The sequence below is a fragment of the Saccostrea cucullata genome, unplaced genomic scaffold (assembly GCF_032062105.1).
Source record: "Saccostrea cucullata isolate Sc308-1 unplaced genomic scaffold, CSIRO_AGI_Scuc_v1 ctg46, whole genome shotgun sequence".
Taxonomy (NCBI): domain Eukaryota; kingdom Metazoa; phylum Mollusca; class Bivalvia; order Ostreida; family Ostreidae; genus Saccostrea; species Saccostrea cuccullata.
Window position 1 is genome coordinate 108,853 of NW_026935190.1, and position 20,579 is coordinate 129,431.

The 20,579-nt window shown below is 33.5% G+C and overlaps 2 protein-coding genes across 6 annotated transcripts; one reads left to right on the forward strand and one right to left on the reverse strand.

Moving 5' to 3' along the window:
• On the forward strand, positions 1 to 9,158 carry LOC134242151 (neuronal acetylcholine receptor subunit alpha-10-like). 5 transcript variants are annotated; one of them, XM_062724188.1, is made up of 10 exons: positions 1 to 281; positions 494 to 1,035; positions 1,904 to 1,967; positions 2,550 to 2,695; positions 2,925 to 2,969; positions 6,536 to 6,645; positions 7,079 to 7,231; positions 7,514 to 7,911; positions 8,063 to 8,256; positions 8,371 to 9,158. In XM_062724188.1, exons 3-10 carry the CDS (start codon positions 1,907 to 1,909, stop codon positions 8,911 to 8,913), a joined length of 1,650 nt encoding a protein of 549 aa, XP_062580172.1. In that variant the 5' UTR covers positions 1 to 281; positions 494 to 1,035; positions 1,904 to 1,906; the 3' UTR covers positions 8,914 to 9,158. The 5 variants fall into 5 exon arrangements, with proteins under 5 accessions (XP_062580172.1, XP_062580173.1, XP_062580174.1 ...); XM_062724189.1 differs by having other exon boundaries at positions 502 to 1,035; XM_062724190.1 differs by having other exon boundaries at positions 927 to 1,035.
• Positions 9,159 to 11,335: 2,177 nt separating this feature from the next.
• LOC134242176 (GDP-fucose protein O-fucosyltransferase 2-like) lies at positions 11,336 to 20,326 on the reverse strand. Its single transcript, XM_062724247.1, has 9 exons — positions 20,238 to 20,326; positions 18,180 to 18,430; positions 17,963 to 18,069; positions 17,644 to 17,774; positions 17,464 to 17,536; positions 17,193 to 17,315; positions 16,740 to 16,920; positions 16,345 to 16,474; positions 11,336 to 11,521 (listed from the first exon to the last, which is right to left on the reverse strand). Exons 1-9 carry the CDS (start codon positions 20,324 to 20,326, stop codon positions 11,368 to 11,370), a joined length of 1,239 nt encoding a protein of 412 aa, XP_062580231.1. The 3' UTR covers positions 11,336 to 11,367.
• Positions 20,327 to 20,579: the final 253 nt, after the last annotated feature.

Genomic DNA, 20,579 nt, shown 5'->3' on the forward strand with positions numbered 1-20,579 from the left:
AGATCGTAAAAAAGAAGCTATTGTCAGTTGACATTACTCTGAATCTTTTCACTTGATATCATCGTGAATATAGCCCAGTTTTGATGCTAATCCGTTGGTGCAGAAGTTGTAACAGGCATGGAACCACAGTCATTAAAATGGGTTTCATTGTTCCTCTCTCGTTGAAGAGAATCGATCGCCAGGAGTACAATGTTCGCAGAGTGAGCTTCATAATGATACAACAAATCTTATTGACTTTGTTACTTGAGCCCTATTGTAGAATGTACTGGAAATCTAACACGGTAAGAAGTAATTTTCATTGTGTTTAAAATACATTTTGTCTTGAAAAGTTATTTTTCATAAATTCTTTTATAATCTTTGCCAGTTTTCTTTTATCAAAAAATGTGATAATTAATAGCCAAATATTAGTGAATTATTTAATGAAAAGTGTTGATAAGACTTTACATTTGTATCAATCGTGCATATTTGGTTTAAAGAGATTTTCTTTGTATAGTGTGACAGCTAAAAGACTGCATGAACAACGATACAGTGGAGCTAATAAAGGAAAGTGAAGACGTGGAGTTAAATCTGACCTCCCTTAAGATCAATACTAAACCCCTTCTTTCAGCTGAGCATCGTTAGAAGCTGTCAGAGCATCGATTATCTGCGAAAAAGAGGGTTTCAAACATTTGATTCCTCCTCCCCCTGAAAGTAATACCTGTTTCGAATCTGGCTCTACAAAATCACTGGCTTTCGTTGTAAACCTTGCGTGTATTATTTACAAAGCAGCTTATCTCTTCAATACTGAGGTTTTTGCTTCTTGGAGGATTAGATGGAATTGGTTTCCATTTCGCCAACAAAGTTACAGCACGAGCGAAACCATATGTATATGGATGGATTGTGTTATATTTCTCTTATTTCAAATCGTCCATTTCAATATTTAACAGGACTCTGAACTTTGAGAACAGTCTGAGCTGGTGCCTGTTTCAAGGAATAAAGGAAATTTAAGAAATGATGAAAAGGAATTTAAAGAAGACAAAAGGCTAACGAAAAAAGGTATTCTTTATTTTTTTTTTGTAAGTATTTACTATAGTAACTTCAACATTTATAGAGAAATTTCATTCTCACAAAATTAAGATGCTTGAAAATTTCATTCTTACAAAATAATGATATTAAAAAAAATCTTTTTGAAAGTCAGAAGTTTATTTTGTTAGAGTGTGCAATCAAGTTGTTTGAAAGGTATTAGGGTATTGAAGAATATAAGTACGATACATGTAGCAAAGAAAATATTTCATGAATTTTGCTTATGTCTGCTGTTTATCTTCATTGATACCTATTTGCGATTATACCTTCAGTATGTCAGTTTTTGATGTTTGATCAATCACTCTAGTATCTAGGGAGTTCCATGTCAGATAGGCTTGATGATCAAAATTGGACCTTAGTTTTTATTGAATGTTCCCATGCTGAAAATACTTACCAATCAAAAAGTTTCATGGAACTACTTTACAAATAGGCAACGACAGGTTGGATAAATCTTCATTTTCTTTGTTCACTTCGTCTGAAAACACAAAAAATGCTAGAAAAAGGAGAAATCACTTGATTATGATAGGGTAAATGTTCATTATATAAATACGTACATACGTGTGTGTTGCTCTACAGTGACCAAATTGATTCAAAATTTACACTCGTAAACTGTGCCATATACTGTGTATATAATGTACAATAAGTAATTATCTACTGTATAAATTTAGTAACAATGAACTGGAATACATAGTTTTTATTTTACCATCAAGTTTCACTTACAGAGACAAAAATCGTAAAATTTAGAAGTGCTTCTTTCTTGAAGATTACAAGAAAATCCTTTCCAAATTCTGTGTCCTTGAACTTTGATGAGTAAAAATGATCAATTATTATTTTCTTTCAGAAAATGAGAGCCATGGTTTACCAAATAATGCTGAAGTTATGTACTTCATTTGTTTTGCTAAAAGGTAGGAATATTTTTTAAGCATTTGAAAAATAATTGCCTGAATTTTCAAAAGTAATATTTTGATGGAATTAAAAATGAGGAAAAGCTCTGCAAAATATCTGTCAGTTTTCTCTCAGAGGCGTACGTATGCCATAAGCTGAAACTTGAATGATGGGAAATATTTATCCTAATACCTCTTGATAACGGAGCATTAACCTGTTTCTCAGCAGGAATCTGCCTTCCTGAATGTGTAATTGTTTATTTTTCAAGTTGTATATCCCCAATTCACTTGGTTTGTTTTCAAGAACTTCTTCCAACTTTGAAAAATTTTGAGTTATCCTATTTGTAAACATTGAACAAAATGAAAAATGTATATTTAATTAATTTTAATAAATTTGGTTCATTTTAGCGCCAGTATGGATGTTTTGTATTTCTTATTTCTTTTTTTTTTTGCCTTGAGGGGGGTATGGTGTTGTGGTGAACGTATTTACCACACTTACCAAACTTAATATTATCGACTTTTTATTCTTCTTTCTCCATATTTCATAATACATGTAGTAATGTAATTCATCATGTCTTCATCGTCATGTTTATTAATTTCAAGGTGCTTCGTCGGTTCTAGTACCAGATGAACAACGACTTTACGAAGATCTAATGCTCGGGTATGAGAAGAGTGTGCGTCCAGTGATTAACGCCACAAAAATACTCAGTGTCACATTCAGCCTTAAACTTAACCAAATCATCGACCTGGTCAGTATCTGAATTGTTAACTTATCATTAAATTATTAATTTATTAATTTAAAAAATTATTAGGAGTCTCGATTTAAACCTTTGTTTAAAATATTTGAATTCCATTCAGTATATTGATAGAATTTTAAATGATTAATATATTGTGGTGAGAGGTTAATGTATTTTTAAAAAAAATGCAAGTTTATTTTGTAGAAATTAAGCTGAGAAATAATTCTGATTTACATTACAGGACGAAAGACACCAAGTTCTCACGACAAACGTCTTCATTGATCAGGTAAATCATTTGAAACGTATTAAACCTGCAACAGTTTTACCACTGCATGTATCTTCCCCGCGGCCTTGAACAAATATGCTCTCTTCCAAGGTCAAGAATCATATTGTTGCAATATGTTCAAAAAGGATTAGCACTCGAAGAAAGAAATGATCCAAGGCTTCAGTTGCTGGCTTAATCTGATCTATTAAGAGATAAAATAATCACTTAGTTTCGCACACGCACTCTTGATTCATTTCGAAAGTTTCGACAGTTATTACGCCACAATTGCCTCGAGATTATTTGTATCTTGCGTACTACATGCATAGCATATCGCATGTTGTTTAGAGATAAGATTAAGAGTGTTTCGTGATTCTTCTGAAAATCAAATCTGATGAAGATCTGGGATGAGCACGGCAGGAATATGATGGCAGATATAAATGGAAATCTTTGAAGTACAGCCCGTAAAAGCAAGAAATGACACATCATATAGAGCCAGCGATACTGACGGACATAAACATGTATTTGATAGAAAAAAAATAACTTTTTCATACTGATTGTTAGGTCATTTTACCTACTGAGTTTGTCAGGGATTTTCCGGGATTTTTCCCCAGGAAAATGACAAGGAGCACAGGCAGGTATGAACGGTCGACAGGAGATACTCACTCCTCCATGGCACCTGACCCCATGCACCTCTGATATTTTGGAGGTCCGTGTTTGCTCCGCTCCTATTTTGTATTGTTTTATGGACTTTTAAACTTGAATACTGTTCGTTATCTCCTTATTTCTCACGGTATACCATTTATGCCTTCCCATTCAAACCTATTCGTTTTTGGTTTAAGATGAAACAACTAGTTCATTAAACGAAGTGCGTAAAGAATTTCAAATTCTGAAATGAAATTCCTCGTTTCGTTTATTTCGTATATATATTTAAATATCTCAGTATATATTTTATGTCCTTGCTTATCTCCTAACTAAATTACCGGGGTATTAAGAGTAGTAGAGGGGAAATTTCAGGAGTACATGTATTGTGTAACAATGTACTTGAGCATTGATGAAAAAAAAGATTTGGATACTCAAAAATTCCAAGAGACTTTAAGAAAAATTGAAATTATAAATATTACATAATAAAAAAATATCGAAACGCATGTTTTTTAAACACTTTATACAACCATACCTCACGATAAATTAAAGTTCGGACTTTTTGTCACCATTGATCAGGTTGATAACTGCTTTTTGAATAAAAATGGAACTTGTAAATATACTAGTACATGTACTTACCTTGTCATTCGTCACTTGCAAAATCATTTTGTAAATAACACTCTACACTCCTTTACACACAAATACTTTGAAGCTGATATTAAAAAGGTGTTTAAGTTTCTGATTGGCAATATACTAGTACATGTACTTACCTTGTCATTCGTCATTTGCAAAATCATTTTGTAAATAACACTCTACACTCCTTTACACACAAATACTTTGAAGCTGATATTAAAAAGGTGTTTAAGTTTCTGATTGACAATATCTCTAAAGATTTTGGAGACTAGGTCTTCTAACAATATGCCAGAATTCCCATTGGTACTAGCTATTACCAGACCTATTTTTGTTTTCATATAAAGCATTTATTCAAAATCTTATACACAAGAAGAAAAAAACCTTTGCTATGGACTTCGACATCTAAATATATATACATGTTAAAACAACGTATAATCAATTCACAATGGTTACTTCCATTCATATTTCGACTCGTCGTATTAGAGTCATCTTGAAAGAAGAAACCACAGAGTCTGACACATCTATTTCATATTTGGCTATTTTACTATAGAAAAACACGTTCATGGTAATATAACAACATTTCTTTATGGTAAACATGAAGACTTCATCAAACTAAGTGTCAGCTTCCCATACTTATTTAACAATTTACCTTTATCACCTGCATATAGCGTTTATGTCTCTCAATTTGATTCGTGCAAGAGCATGCCCTACGTAGGAACAATTCTAAAACAAGGCAAGCTATAGCCAATCAAATTGATGAAACAAGAATGCCAACAGTCTCGGTCGAAGTCATCATTTCGTAAGTCGTATGGTCGATACAATGACCTTGATAGGAATTCTTATGTATCATTAAGCCAAATGCTGACCGACGTTTTGCATACTAAGTTTTAGGCCATTATTTACACACTGAATTGTCTACGGATTTTTCCGGGATTTTTTTTTCCCGGCTTACATGACGGTACTGCAGGGAATGCTCCATCCTTCATGACAATTTCATCTTTGATGCTTTATACGTCCGTGTTTGTTCTGCTCCTGAATGGAGTTATAAGCTTGTATACTATGCATTATCTATATATTCTCATGAGACACTTTAAGCAGGGCTTTTACTTAATGTACCGATATGGAGCCCCCCTTAGTGTTTGTTTTTTTTTCTGACTTAAAAAAAAATATATAATTAAGTTCGGATGAACTATACATTTTAATACAATGTAATGTTCTATATAAAATTCTTAAATCTTTTACTTATTGTTAACCATGTTGAGAGTAATGCATTAATTGTTATCCAATACTAATACTATTAGGCCTAATTTAAACAACTATACAGGCCCTAATTACTGTTTGAACTTTTTTTTCCTTTTTTTACTGCATTAGATATTCAAATATAGAGTAAAAGAAAAGATTGTAATATGTTAACAAAATTTATATAATTATGTAATAATAAGATACTTAGCTTATATTTACTTTATATTTATACTTGAGGAAAAAGAAAAAAGAATATTATCTTGTCCAAAACATTATTTTGAATTCTTCCCTTTTTCTACATCCTTTATTTTTCGTTATCTTAATTAATTTTTATAACAATAAGGAAGACTTCCGCCTAGACAAAAGAGTATTTCAAACTTTCCATTAAAAGACAAAAAGTCGTTAACATTTAGTTTCTATAATTATAAAAGTTGAAGCTTGATGCCATACTAATTACTTAATCAGGGGAAAATAAATAGGAAATCGTGAAAAGATTTTCAATACTTCACATTTCTTGAACGTTTGTGTTTTGTTTTATTTGCATGACTTTCGCTTTTTTGCCAATCGAATTGATAACATATACCAAAAAGGTGACTCATTTTATCTCTTAAAAGAAAAGAGATTGATTGTTGGATTATTGTAGATTGTACCTAAATAAAGATAAAGCATTGAGAACTTGCCAGGTAACGGGAGTACATATCGTTTATCAATGTTTTTTTTAGAGAGAACGGTGTAGGGAAGGGAAACATCTTTCAGAAAACGCAACAGGAAGCAAAAAATTCTAAAGTGATCCTTGTACTGTTGTATCGTGTTAAACAAAACTAAAGCAACCCCATCTTTATAATTACGTACGTACATTTAGACGATACGTAGTCTTCGCACTTGTGGTTAAAGGTAAAGATATCCAATTTGTTTCCAGAAATTCCAATTTGAATCTGATAATGTTTCTGTTCTAATTTGAACATCATTGACTATTAAATTGGGGAGGGAGGTTATCAAATGGATATCTTTCGCACCTGTTCATCCAGAATGTGTTTTACAATATAATTTTTGAATTTATCTGCATTTTTCAGGCTTGGAGAGATGAAAATTTGCGATGGGATCCGGCCAATTACAGCCAAATCCGATCAATTCGTGTTCCGTCGAAAAGAGTGTGGCTTCCAGATACCTTCATATACAACAAGTAATCCATTCTTCCTTGTCCCCCTTACTAGACTTTTATGAATCATGAATCAAGTACATACTTGTAACTGTTTACTCACTCTGAAAGTGAAAAGTATTGTAAGATACAAAGGAAGCATAATTTATAACCAAAAACAATGTCAGAATGAATATTTTAACTACATACGTACAGGTTCAATAAAGTCGTTTTGTTACAAAAATCTAGCATCTCCTATATTTTGAATATGGAATGGAGAAATGCTTAAAAATAGATAACACAAAAGTACAATGTAGAAAATCTAGAAAATGATTCGACTTCTTCTAAAAGAAATGGCTTGTTCTCAATGGGTTCTAAAGTATATTAAAATAAAACAAAGGTAGAAGAACACAGTTATCGTACTTTCTGTAACAGAAAACAAATTTTGAGACAAATGTTTTGAATTTGCGTGTTGTAGTGCTGATGATGGATCTACAGGTTTCATGCAGGGAACATACGTCCTCCTTAATTATGACGGCATTGTGGTGTGGCCAGTTCCAGTCAAGTTAAAAAGCTCCTGCAAAGTGGATATTACCTATTTTCCTTTCGATGATCAGGAATGTATTTTAAGGTATATCTGATAAATTTGAAAAAAAAGAAAAGAAAAAAAGGAATCCCATTCATTAACCTCTAGTTCGACAAACCCCAAGAACAACACATTTTTATTTTGAACAATAATAAGATATTTTCTAGAAATATTTTCCACAAATTTTAATACAGATGATCATGATCGCTTCACGTGACTCAATTTTTGAACAAGTGAAGTGAACTGAATTATTTTTAATTATTATCGTATATAATATATCTCTTAACAATACGTTTCTTAAAACTGTAAATACTGGTTGTTTTAAAGGTTTGGTTCTTGGATATACAGTGGATCCTGGATTGACTACCACTCACTACACAATGACACGGGGTCTCCGGTAGATCTAACTGCCTACGTCAACAACAGCGAATGGGATCTATTATCAGTAACATTGAAGAGAAATATTCGAACACACTCCTGTTGTGAAGATCCACATCCTGACATCACATATGTTCTACATATCCGACGGAAGACTTTTTATTATATTTTTAACATCATTGTTCCTTGTGTCATGCTGTCTGCCTTGACTTTGTTAACGTTTTGGCTTCCGCCTACTTCAGGGGAAAAGATAACTCTCGGGCTGTCGGTTTTCCTGGCTTTCTCCATGTTTATGTTACTGATAGCCGAGGAAGTCCCAGCAACTTCAGAATCTGTTCCATTGATAGGTAACCAAAAAGTGCATACATTCTAATAAAACCTTTATCTACTTTCTTTCAGAAAATAATAACAATATAAAAATAGCTTCACTGTCTCTTCTTGCATACTTTTCCAAAACAAAGTTTCAAAGTCATAAAAAGATATCATAACATGTTTTAGGAATATACCTATGTGTGGTGATGACAATGACGTCATTGTCCGTGATAATGGCTGTGATTGTAATAAACCTCTACAACAGAGGACATAAAACAAAGAGGGCACCAGCCTGGCTAAGACTCATCTCTCTTGTATGGTTGTCCAAGATCATGTTTCTCAAGCATGACTTAATCAAGTTTGCAAAAGACGTAATTTTAGTAAGTAAAGCAGTTGCATTTCTCCCAGATTTGAAACTATAGATGAAATAAGTTTGAATTCTTTAGTCATATTCTGAAGATTTAATAAGAATTTTCAATTTCTTCTCTCAAAAGGAAGATGAGAAAAAAGGTGCCTATGTCTGCAAGAAGCATTCATTTTCAACCAAGCAAAAGGATGATCTGTTATACCAGGAATTAGAAACTCTGTCTCTGGAAAATCAATTCATTCGGAATAGAAAGAAAGTTAGCAGGGCGGAAGAAGCCTCACCAGCAGCACGAGATAATGAAAACGAGGAAGAAATGCAGCCACTGAATGAAAATCCTGACGATACAAATAGATCGCAGAAAGACTGTGAAAATTCTGATTTGGAAGAGCCCAGAGACAATAATAACACAACCAAAGATAAACCGCCAAAAGTGGCCTCAAGGTCAAGGACACCGGAAGTATGTCGAACATTTTCTTCGTTGTTTCAAAGGAAGTTAATAGTGGCTGAATGGCAGCAGATTGCATCTGTGATTGACAGGGTTTTATTTTGGTTTTATTTCCTCAGTACTGTGGCATCCTACATTTTAATTCTCGTGGTTGTGCCAAACTATAATTACAGAAAGTGGAACGAGGAACTATGGCGAGAACATAATAATTACCACTCCATGTGATTTCCTGTTTGTAGTTTTAAGTATACTACTTGCAACTTGCAATTGTTTTCATATTTTTGGTACATTGTCAATTTTTATGGTATAGATCTGAAGGTTAAACGAATTCTGAAAAACACAGCTGTTTCCAACGAATGAATTTAACTCTGAAATATATGTAAGCGTCACTTAAATACGACATATATTATACAGTGTAGATAAACCAATACGTAGAATCATTTTGAAAATGAAATATAAAATATATTGAGGTTTTTATCTAATTTTGAAAATATCATATAGGGAAATATGAAGCCACTTTGAATCACTTCTAACTTAAGTTTAATTCAGTCTGATCAAGGGTTTGAAGGATTAGCATCAACCAGTCCCAGGAAAGTTACTAGTACTGCATGTATAACATATGAGATAAAATTCGATTTTGAACATAAATCAGAAAAAAGCACTTGACCATTGAATATATTTTTTTCAAGCAAATGATCACAAACTGTCTAAAAATAAATATAAACAAGATGTGTTTGTGAAACACTGATGCCCCCTATGGCAACTTATAGCGAAGATTTATCTCAAATGCATATCAAACATGTAAATAATATGTTGGTGCCCAAAGTACATTGTAAGGTCTTCTCACAACGAATACACTTGTGAAGTATGAAAGCCCCCACACCATCTGTTTAAGTGCTTTGGTCAAGGTAAAATATTTTTAAAAGTAGGTCAAACTTCCAAGGTCAAAGGGTCAAAGTTGTTTGTATCTAAAGGAGGGTCTTGTCACTGGGATTACATATTTAAAGTAAAAAAAACCTTGTCCTAACTGTTCAAAAGAAATGGTCAAGGTTAATTTTATTTTTAAAAGTAGGTCAAACTCCAAAGGCAAGGACAACGTTGTTAGTATTCAATTAAGGTCTTGACACAAGAATTACATATTTGAAGTATGAAAGCCTTAGCCCTAACCGTTCAAAAGAAAGGGCCAAGGTTAAACTCCAAGGTCAAAGAGTCAAAGTAATTGGAATCTAATGAAAGGTCTTGTCACAAGGTTTACATATGTGAAATATGAACGCCCTAACACCAATTAACTATTCAAAAGATATGACCAAGGTTCAAGTTGGGTAAAATTTTACAAAACTTGGTACATGTAAGACTCCAAGATCAAAAGATCAAATTTGATGATACCCAAAGAAAAGTCTTTCCACAAGGAATACACATGTGAAATATAAAAGCAATAGCCTCAACCAATCCGAAGTTATGGGTAAGGTTAAAGATTTTGCGGACAGACAAACAGACGGACGGATAGGGAAAAAACTATTTACCCCGAATCTTCGATTATAGGGGCATTAAGATTTACAGAAATAATAATGGGAAAATAATTCTATCTCTGAATCAGCAGAGTTACTTAATTCTGTCTCATAGAGTTGCGTAGAAGTTGTCGGCTAATGAGAAATACATTTGTTCAATATCCCTCTCGTGTCTTTTACTAAGAGCTTAATGATTACAGCTCAGTGTTGCGGTCAAGGCCTACAAATGTTATTCTTTACAGAATGAATAAAAAAAGATGCTTCATCACAAAAAATCAATCCGGTCGTCTCCTTGTACAGGATAAGGGGATTATTGTGACGTCAGAAGTCTGCAAAATTCGGCAATACAAATAGAAATAACTCGATTTAAAAATGACTCGGAATTATTTATATCAAACTTCTAAGTTTCTCTAAAGCAATTTAAGGTCCAATAACCATCTGATACGAATAACTCTAGATCTCTCTGTGATTACTATTATTCTTTTTATAGTAGTTTAAAACCATTTCTGTCAAATTTCTTCCCGCAAGATATGATCAAATTATGCATTTCTTCTGAGAATATATAGCATTAGGGAGTTTTTATTTAAATAATATAATGCATACAAGAATAATAACCGGCGTAGCTTTTTTAAATTTAGTTTTTTCATTTTGAATTTTTCATTTTGGAAATTTACTTTTACCCATCTACAGTTAGAAATTCAAAATTTACAATACGATACATGCATCATATTTGGAATATGTAAAGCATGGAACTGTTTCTTAAATATCTGGGAGCCTCCTTGCGAAGAGCATATCGATCTTGGTGTGAATTATTAGTTGTCCTCAGACAAATTGTTTAAGTTATCACTTTCAATTTCGTTGCGAGGGGATATTTATTTCATTCATAACTCAGCCTTTATCCTACATCTTGTAATGCACAAGGTCCCTTGGTATTCTAGATATGTTATCAGTTTTACGATTTAGAAATATTTTCCCAAAGTTGAGAGATCACGGCAAGCAAAGTCCGCTTTCAATTCAGAATTTGAACACGAGGGAATATTTGTATCAATTTATTTATTTATTTTTTTTTTTTGAATAGTAATAATATTCAACATTTGTTTAACACAATGCATTTGTTTCATTTAAGATCCCATCTCTAATGATTTCCTGAGGTATCATCTCCACTTTCTCTTCAATAAACAATAGTCCAATGTGCTGGTTGTTCACAGTCCGACTCATCATCACCACAAAATCTGTTAAACGAGGTTGACGGTTCAAATCCCAAAATTTCTCTGTCTTCTCGAATGCGGAAGGAAACCGTAGATGCAGAGCTACCTATGAAATACCTGAAATTAGATTATTTAATTACCGTATTTCTTTCTAGTAATGCCTATGTCGAACGTAAACAAATAGTAAATATTACTATATTAACTAGAGCCGAGCTCGTTGCAAAGCAACGAATAGGTCTTCCGTTGGAGCTACGTACTTTGAGTCGAGGTCAAAAGCCACATACTAAAGATTGATTGATTGATTGTATATTGTTTAACGTCCCTCTCGGGAATTTTTCACTCATATGGAGACGTCACCGTATGCCGGTGAAGTCTTCAAATTTTGACCTTTACTCGGCACTCAGGGCCATTGAGCAGTGAGGGATCTTTATCGTGCCAACGCCTTCCGCTGACATGGGGCCTCGGTTTTTAAGGTCTCATCCGAAGGATCCGCAACTTTCACTTCAAAGTGCCGAGCGCATGGCGAAGGAACAGTTGCTACCCACTTTAACGACTAGGTCAGTCGCGGCCGAGATACGAACTCACGACCTCCCGATCACGCACATACTAAAGATATACAAGTAAAAAACCTTGTAAGAGAAGCAACTTACAATGTTTCGCTAGGAAAAAGACTGTAAAGGAATACTAGTATGTGTGACCTTGATCTTTCCAAATGACCTTGTGCTAAGCAATAACTAACTCTCGTTAGAGCTAAAATTGAGATAAAAAGAGTTAGGTCAAGGTTAAAAGAAAGGCCAGGTTCAAAAATGGTGATGCCATTAAATAGCTCTCATCAGTATGCATCAACATGTGAAGTTTGATAACACCATTTGGAATGGTATGTTTAAAACTGAGCTAAACACTAATTTAAGAAAAGTGAGGTATATATATATATGTATATAAAGTCAAGTTTAAAAAAACGTTAATTCAATTGCATAACTCTAATTAATTTCTATCAGTATATAAAGATTGATAAAAATATCTTGGATAGTTTGTTTGAAACTAAGCTTTGAACTGATATAAAGGCAAAGTGTGACAGAAGGAGAGACGGAAGGACAGAAAGTAGAAAGGATGGAAGACGTCCGACAAACACCAAATGCCATGGCCATATTCATGGCAGGGCATAACATGTCATGTATGATTATTGGCTTACATAAAAAAAGGGTCGTAACTTTCAGTCTCGGAATTCAACCCCTAAACTACATGTATACATGCTTGTACAAAAACAAATCAACCGACTGACATTCTCTGCTTAGAAGGAAGACATTGTATTCATATTAAGGGATTGGGTACTTAAAGTGATGAGAGGAATTAAACCACCTGTCGGTCCATGGAACATTATTTTGGAATGTCTGTATACAGCTGCGTGGCTTTTCTTAGAATGAAATTAGTATTTTTTGAAATATTTAAATAATTCTTTTATTGACGCCGTGATATATTTGATAGGCTTTATAATAGCTGTTCGGATATAGTGCCGTTTGAAGGTTCAACACCTTTCTTTTAATATAACCAAAGGTTCTAGTGATCTTTTTTCCGTATAGTCGAAATGCATGGGAGAAAGAAAAAAACGTATGGGGTCGTTCAAAAACAAATTAATGAGTTGTGTTTTTCATCTACACAGACACTTTTTTCTTCTGGTTTTCCTTTTTTGTGAATTGCCGTTTATTTTGTTTACAAGCTTGTGTTCATACCTGTTCATACGCGCTACCAATGTGAGAGGAGAAAACAAGACGTCGTCAAGCAACAATGACTGACCAGATGGACGTTTATATACATCGTAATCTTTATACAACCAAATATCAGAGCGAATCGATAATTTAAGTACCTAGTTAAATACATAGGAATTCAATAATTAAGGGAAGAATTTAATTTATATTTTATGATAAATAGGCAATAACCCATTTTCTAATTTTGTAAAATCGTATTCTGAAAGCTCTGAATGTATATGTTTGGCCGCTCTTCTATGTAAAAGTTCATACATATAAAACATGTAATTATTATCGGCTGCGGTAGCGGCCAATCTTTTTGTGATTGTGTTAGAGAGTGCACATGGGGAAATGAGACGTTTTTTTTTTATTACTTCAATAAAATAATTCGTAAATTATAACAAGTAAAAATCATGCGTAAAATATTTTAAAAACTTGCTTACACTTAATATTAAATGTTAAAATATATTTCATTGTCATTAATATCTCATGATCATCGATAATTTATGGTCATATAAAAAGAGTTTACATCAGATACTAGCTAGCCTGAGAGTGTGTAAGATTTGAAAAGAAATCTCTTGATTTTCCGGATAATGATGATGTGGTTAAAGTTTATGGTGAATAAAAAATGAGGAGTTTTTTCAACTTCTATAGTAAAAATTGTTCTGAATTTGCTCTACATCTACAAATGACACAAAGATCAGGAAGATATTTTTTTCATTTTGCACTGCGGTTTGCAGCACAGTCTGCTCTGCAGAAACCATGAGCATTATCACATAATCAAGATCCAGGGTATTGAGGCTCGGACAGGCCTACACCTTCATTTTGATGACAATAAATTCTTCTTATACATCAATGAACATGATTTTTTTTTAACATCGATAAATCTATTTATGAGCAAATGCGGTAAAATTATTTTTTATTTTGCTTTGAAAACAGCCTGAAATAGAATTGAAAAACTATTTCAACTTTGAATATCTTGACGTGCTTTCCTTGCGTGTGAAAGAATTTTTTTTGCTTTGCAGCCAATTTGATGCTTTGCATTTATTAAATTCGTACTGACATTGTACATGTACAGGCATGTAAAATATTCTGTTTATTGGACGAAATAGTATACCATTCTGTACAATATCATTTTAAGTTTAGTAAAAAATAACTGCAAACTCAAAAGTGCTTAATTTCATGTTGGATTTCCCCCTGTGAATTAGAAACGTTAACTCCACTTACAATTATCATGCATGCGTACAAGTAGTTTAAGATTCATAAAACAATTATCACTTCGATAAATACAGGAAAAAATGGTGTAAACCTAGCTCGTGTTTTTTTTACGGCTATCAAATGGCATAAAACTTGAAATGAATAAATACACAAGCCATTACGATTGATTGAAACAAGCTGAAATAGAGTGAAATTGAATGATATGAAAGGACTCGACATGATTTCAAACCCAATTTTCCATTTGTAACTATCGGAGTACACAACAGATTTTCAAATCGACATACCCGCTGCTATCTGCGGACACGTGCTTGTAAATGAGGACTGGACTACAAAATTTTAGACACAAAGCGACAAAGCTGGATGTAAACTGTTTATTACAAATACGTAAATAATAGTATATTTTAAAATATTTTTTTAACGTTCAATGTTTATTAATATAAAAAAAAATAATGGAAAAACAAAAAGAGTGATTGTAAAAATAAAACGTACATAATAGTATATTACGTATCACAAAACTTCCATCACTAATTATAATTATTTGCCGAAGCCCCTTTTCAATTACAATTTGAATAAAATACATTAACACGGAATAGAGAAATAATTTTGCGTGAACAGGCCAAAGAAAGCGATCACAATTCAAAATGATTTATGCACCAGTGTTTCGAATTACGATTAAATGAAAGATCGTGAAACATTCTTATTGATTCGATAAATTAAAAACATGATTTTCTATAAATTGATAGGTCTTTGTACACAATGGATTTTAAACACGATCACAGACACTTGCATTGTTTACGACAGGTGGCTGGTACACTAGTGACCTCGCGCGTTGGATTACATAACTGTTACAAACATCTAGGCAATCTTGGAGATCGCCAAATGTATACAACTAATGATCGTGAATTATTCGATGCATAAAGTTAAAATAACTTATAATTGTTATAATAATCAATGTAGAAAGATAGATTTAATATATTCCGTTTATGAAGACGTGTTCGCTATAAAACTAATTAATAATAAATAAAAAAGAAAGACTAATCGTTATAAATAATTTAATAGTGAACCGTAAAGCACGTATAAAGCCCTATTTAGAAAAAAATTAACATAAAATACCATAGGACTTATTACTGATAGGAAGTTTGTGTAAATTATACACATGAAGAGGTCTGATTTCCTTTCCGAATGAAAAACGCTACCTGTTTACCTGGCCTGCTTTCAACTACGTATTACGCAATACCCCCGGTATAATCGAACACAAAACATTTTCATCAGATTAAAAAGGTGTCAAAGAACAATTTTGTTCGTATAATCCAGATCCAAATATTTACCGTTTTTGAGTTATAAAGCAAAAACTTTCAAGCTCCCTAAATCCCTAATCATAGGGGCCAGCCCCTTTTGAATAGTATGATATGAAAGCCCTTGCAATTATGCACAACTTTTGTTCAACATGTCTTAACAAAATATTTTTAGTTTTCAAGATAAAAAGGAAAACATGTGTAAATTTTCGCTCTTTTAGGCGTTCTATTTTTTGACCCCTGTATAGCGCCATTTTGAATAGAGAAATCGAAAAACAAAAACTGATGTGCACAACTTCAATCCTTCTGTTATCTAAAACCAGTAAAATTTCTGCTCCAGCTCTAGTGGTCTCTGAGCCTTTGTCTGGAAATGAAAGCCTATAATTTTTCGTTTAAAGGGAAATAACTCAAAACCGGAAGTGACTTTTTGAAATTATCGACAGCATTCTGATAGAGTTTATTACCGTCTATAATGTCTGAAAATTTAAGCAAAATCCATTGAGAAATGAGTGAGATATGAGGCCTCAAAGTTGGCGTCTAGGAAGAAAACAAAAAAAAGAATAATAAGAATAATCTTAATCTTCAGAATCAGTAGAAGGTCTTCCGTTGGAAACGGAAGACCTTAATAACAAGTGTGCAGTCCTAACATGAAGGATTTACTTCTAAAGACATTAAAAATTACCTAGCATGACAAGCAATCCACTGGTCAATGATGGCCACGCCGCCATCTTTGTAGGTTTTAAGTTCCTCTGGTGTTGGTTCAAATCGACACACTTGAAAATCTTTTAAATGACTTTTAAACTCTTCATATTCTAAAACCAAATTAACATTTATTTAATATAATTTTTTTTATTACATCACTTTGGCTAGAAATTCTTTACAGCCTGTTGGAAAGAAACACCAGAGTGGTAGCACTTCTGTTTGAAGTTAACGCGCATTTCAATGATGTAAATCATGCTTAGAATCGCTTTACATCTTTTCCTCATTTTTGAATTTGACAAATTATAAGGATTTCGTTAGAGTAAAGACAAGTATGTGATAAAAAAAATTCTGTTCAAAATAAGATCTTCACTATACCTGATTTGGATCCATCGGTTGCCACAAATACTTTCCTTAAGGCCATCTTCTTGAGAAGTTTTTTCACATGTTCAGCAGCTTGCTTCATTGATGGTAGTTCCCTCCCCCGGACGTGTAAATGATCTCCCCTCCTCAAATGTACGGCAATATAGGGGCCTCCTATTGCCTTTCTCGAATCTTTCTGCCAAAGGTTTTTCAAATTTTAATATTCTTACCCTTGTCAAATTTCCTTCACCTGAATTAGCAGTAGTAATCTTTAAAAATATTTTATCAGTTGGTATCAGTTCTTGAAAAGAAACAATATCTGCAAATTTTTTTCCATTTTAGACATTAAGTCATTGTTTATAGTAAGTTTTACAAATGCAGTACAAAGTTAACTTTGACAAAATGACACAGTCAATGTCATAGGAATTATGTTCTTTTATTGAGAAATCATGACTGCACAGTTTATACCTGAAGAGCAGCCCAGTCTTTCAGAACTGTTTTATCAGCCTCGTCTTCAGAATCAAGGTGTTCTTTACGAAACAGATCGCCGACATCACGTAAAGGTTTGGCGTACACCATGCTTCTTCTGGCCTGTCCGTTTGAAGAGAATTGAAAGATAAAGATGCATTACTTAAACCGATTCTTCGTATTCACATCTTTTTTACAGATGATTAAGAAAAGTGCTTAGCATGTTTCTCTATTCATTGTTTTTCATAAATAGTGCTTTACATTATCATACCTTCCAGAAAAGAGCGTTATGTTCACCATAATCCGCATGTAGTAGATTTTCGGCCCGTGGAGTGAAGACAAATCTACAACGAAACAATTGAATGGAGGGTTTAAGTAAATGCAATGCAAATAAGACATATTATAATTTCTGCTATTGAAGAGGTTTAACAACACATATAGATGTGCCTACTTTCCTGTCGTATTCCCAATGAGGAATGACTTCATTAGGTCCAGCTGACCAAAGAAAGACAGACAAGTGAACTTTTCTGCATACACCTCCTCGAAGCCGAAGTACATGTGTCGCCATTTACCATCTGAATCCTGTAGTATGAGATGAAATATACCTCAAAGGAGAAAGCAATTGAATAATAAAGAAAGCTAGATCGAGGAAAGAGTTATATAGTTTTTTTTTTTACTTTCAATGTCAAAAAGCTATACACAGGTACATGATAGTGTTTGGAATAACGATTTCTTACAGACGAATAAAGGTTTCAAAGGGAAGGATTTACCTGTAGAAACCTAGTGTCTGTCTGACAGTCCTCTATTTTTATTGTCTCCCAGTCCGTTATTTCTTTTACTCCTTGAAGGTAGTACACTTCATCTATTACTTGCTTACCTAAGAAGGAGAAACAATTTTAAAAAGTCTCCCCTCTCCGAGTTTATGAAGAATTCGAAGAATGTGATCAATAAAAAAATGGTGCTGAGTTTTGAAGATGGCTTAATTACGTTTAAGATAATCTTCGAATTCAATCACTGGCACATGTTTTCCTAGGCTTTCTATGTCAAAGAAAGTGGACCATTTCAGTCTTTCCTGCTCCACATCACGTGACCTCCAATGCCACATCCGATTCCACGGAGGAAGAACGAGAACCCAGGGTTCCTCTTGATTCATGAGGTACACCAGATTGGCCACCCTCATGTACACGTCCCTCCGGAGATTGAATCCCTCACCGGGGTTAACATCGTAGAGCAGAAATCTAAATCAGCATAAAAACGAGTATCAAAAAATAAATTTTAAAAGTATAAACGTTTCTTGACATTTAGAAAATTATATGCATGCAGTTCATTATCGGCAAAGGATACTTGCCTTTTATTTTCAAAGAAATTGCTCAAAAATCATGTATGTAAATTGTGAAAATGAATCACTTGTTTAATTGCATTGGGAAAATACATGTTAATTGTGTATTCAGTTACTTAATATTGCTTTGATATAATGTTGAGAATACTTTGCACTTTAATCCATTCCCATTCATCCATCTCATATCCAAGGGCAGATCACTCTAAATGCATACAACTACCCTACAATTAGAGCTCTTTAGTGTGCAGTGTATTTAGAGCTTCCTTAACTCTCTTTCAGATACCTCAAACTACACAGAAGAACATTGCAGATACTCTTACAAAAATGTAAAATCATAAATTGACAACGATACCTTGCATTTTCTTTGATGTCATATTTGTTCTTTCCTGCACAACTTTTCTCTTTCTTGATCTCGCAATAGATTGGGCAGCATAGAATAGAAAAGCTTAGGAAACACGTCAACAAATATCTTGGCACCATTGTGGGAGGTTTAATGCAACGTGTACTTAGATTTTCTCTTTTTAAATCTACCAGCGGATTAACAAGTTAAAAAAATAATCCTCAGTGGACCAAAATTATATGGCGATTTTACGGTCAAGGAATTACTTTTATTTCATATGTTCATGTACGCTACATAGTACCTCCCTCCTCCTCGGAAATCGTGTTAAAAATTTTGGTACATTGGTACTCCCTAGGGCATAGATGGTTGACCTCTATCGATTTCTTGTTTACAAGGTCAAAAGTCAAACTTCAGAAGATACATGTATCTGTACGTTCAACATCTTGAAATGGAAAAAAATGCATGACATGCAGATATCAAACTTGGTAATCCGGTTCCCCCATAAAAGTATAGATGACCCTTATTGATTTTTTAGGTTACAAGGTCAGGGGCCAAATTACTGGTCATGTCATGGGAGATTTTTTATTGCAATGTCAAGGGTCAAATTGAAGAAATGGTTTGCAAAGTATTACAAAAACGGTTTTCAAATTAAGAAATGCGCAGATGGGATGTGTGAAAATTGTCTTGGAAAAGGATAATCTAATACTGAAATGCTGGTGAAATTCATCTAAAAAAATATTTTTCTATATCTTCTGTATCATTTTATGTTGTTTAACGTCCCTCTCGAGAATTTTCCACTCATGGAGACGCCACCACTTGCCGGTGGAGAGCTACAAATACTCGGCAGTTACGGCCACTGAGCAGTGAAGGATCTTTTTCGTGCCAGCACCTACTGCGACAAAGGATCTCATTTTAATTAAATGGTTTCATCCGAAGAACCGGTCTCTGCGTATCACAATGGGATTCGAACCCGTGACGTAAGGATTAACTCCTTACTCCGCGAGCAGACAATCTAACCACTGCGCCACAAGGGCGACTTTGTATCATTGTAAGTCACTCCCAAACACTGAGAAAGGAAGATAACTCTAGTATATATAAAGGTTAACAGAGTGTACACAATTTGAATGCCCTCTAAATGCAAAAATAAATCCGTAAAAGCTTTATTCTGCACTGTAACCTTCAATATCAAACATAAATGTTTAATCATAATTCATTTTAATAAATATATTAATTGAAACTTACCCGTCAGTAAAAACACTAAATCATACAGACTGAACATTTTTAATGAAGTTTCATACTATACTTTACCCAAGGTAAAAAGTTGTGACCAAATATAAACAAAAAAATAAATTAGTACACCTTGTACCCTGTGCCATGAGATTTACAGAACGGAAGACGAATGACAACATACTGGTTATCAGGTAGTACACATACACAGTTAAACTGAGAAGACATGGTTAGCAAGGGGTGCATGTATAATTATAAAGTTTATTTAAAATAATTCATTAACCCTTTTCCCTCCATATGACTAGTATGACATTTTAAGACATAACATTACATGTATGAATTGCAGATCATGAACTGTTATTGGTGGTTTGGCAGTGAAACTGACAATACATGTAATGAAGTAATGATTGTAGTTAAACATGAAATTTACTTGACAATTTTCCATTTTCTTGATATTGATGATGACATGTACAAAATATTG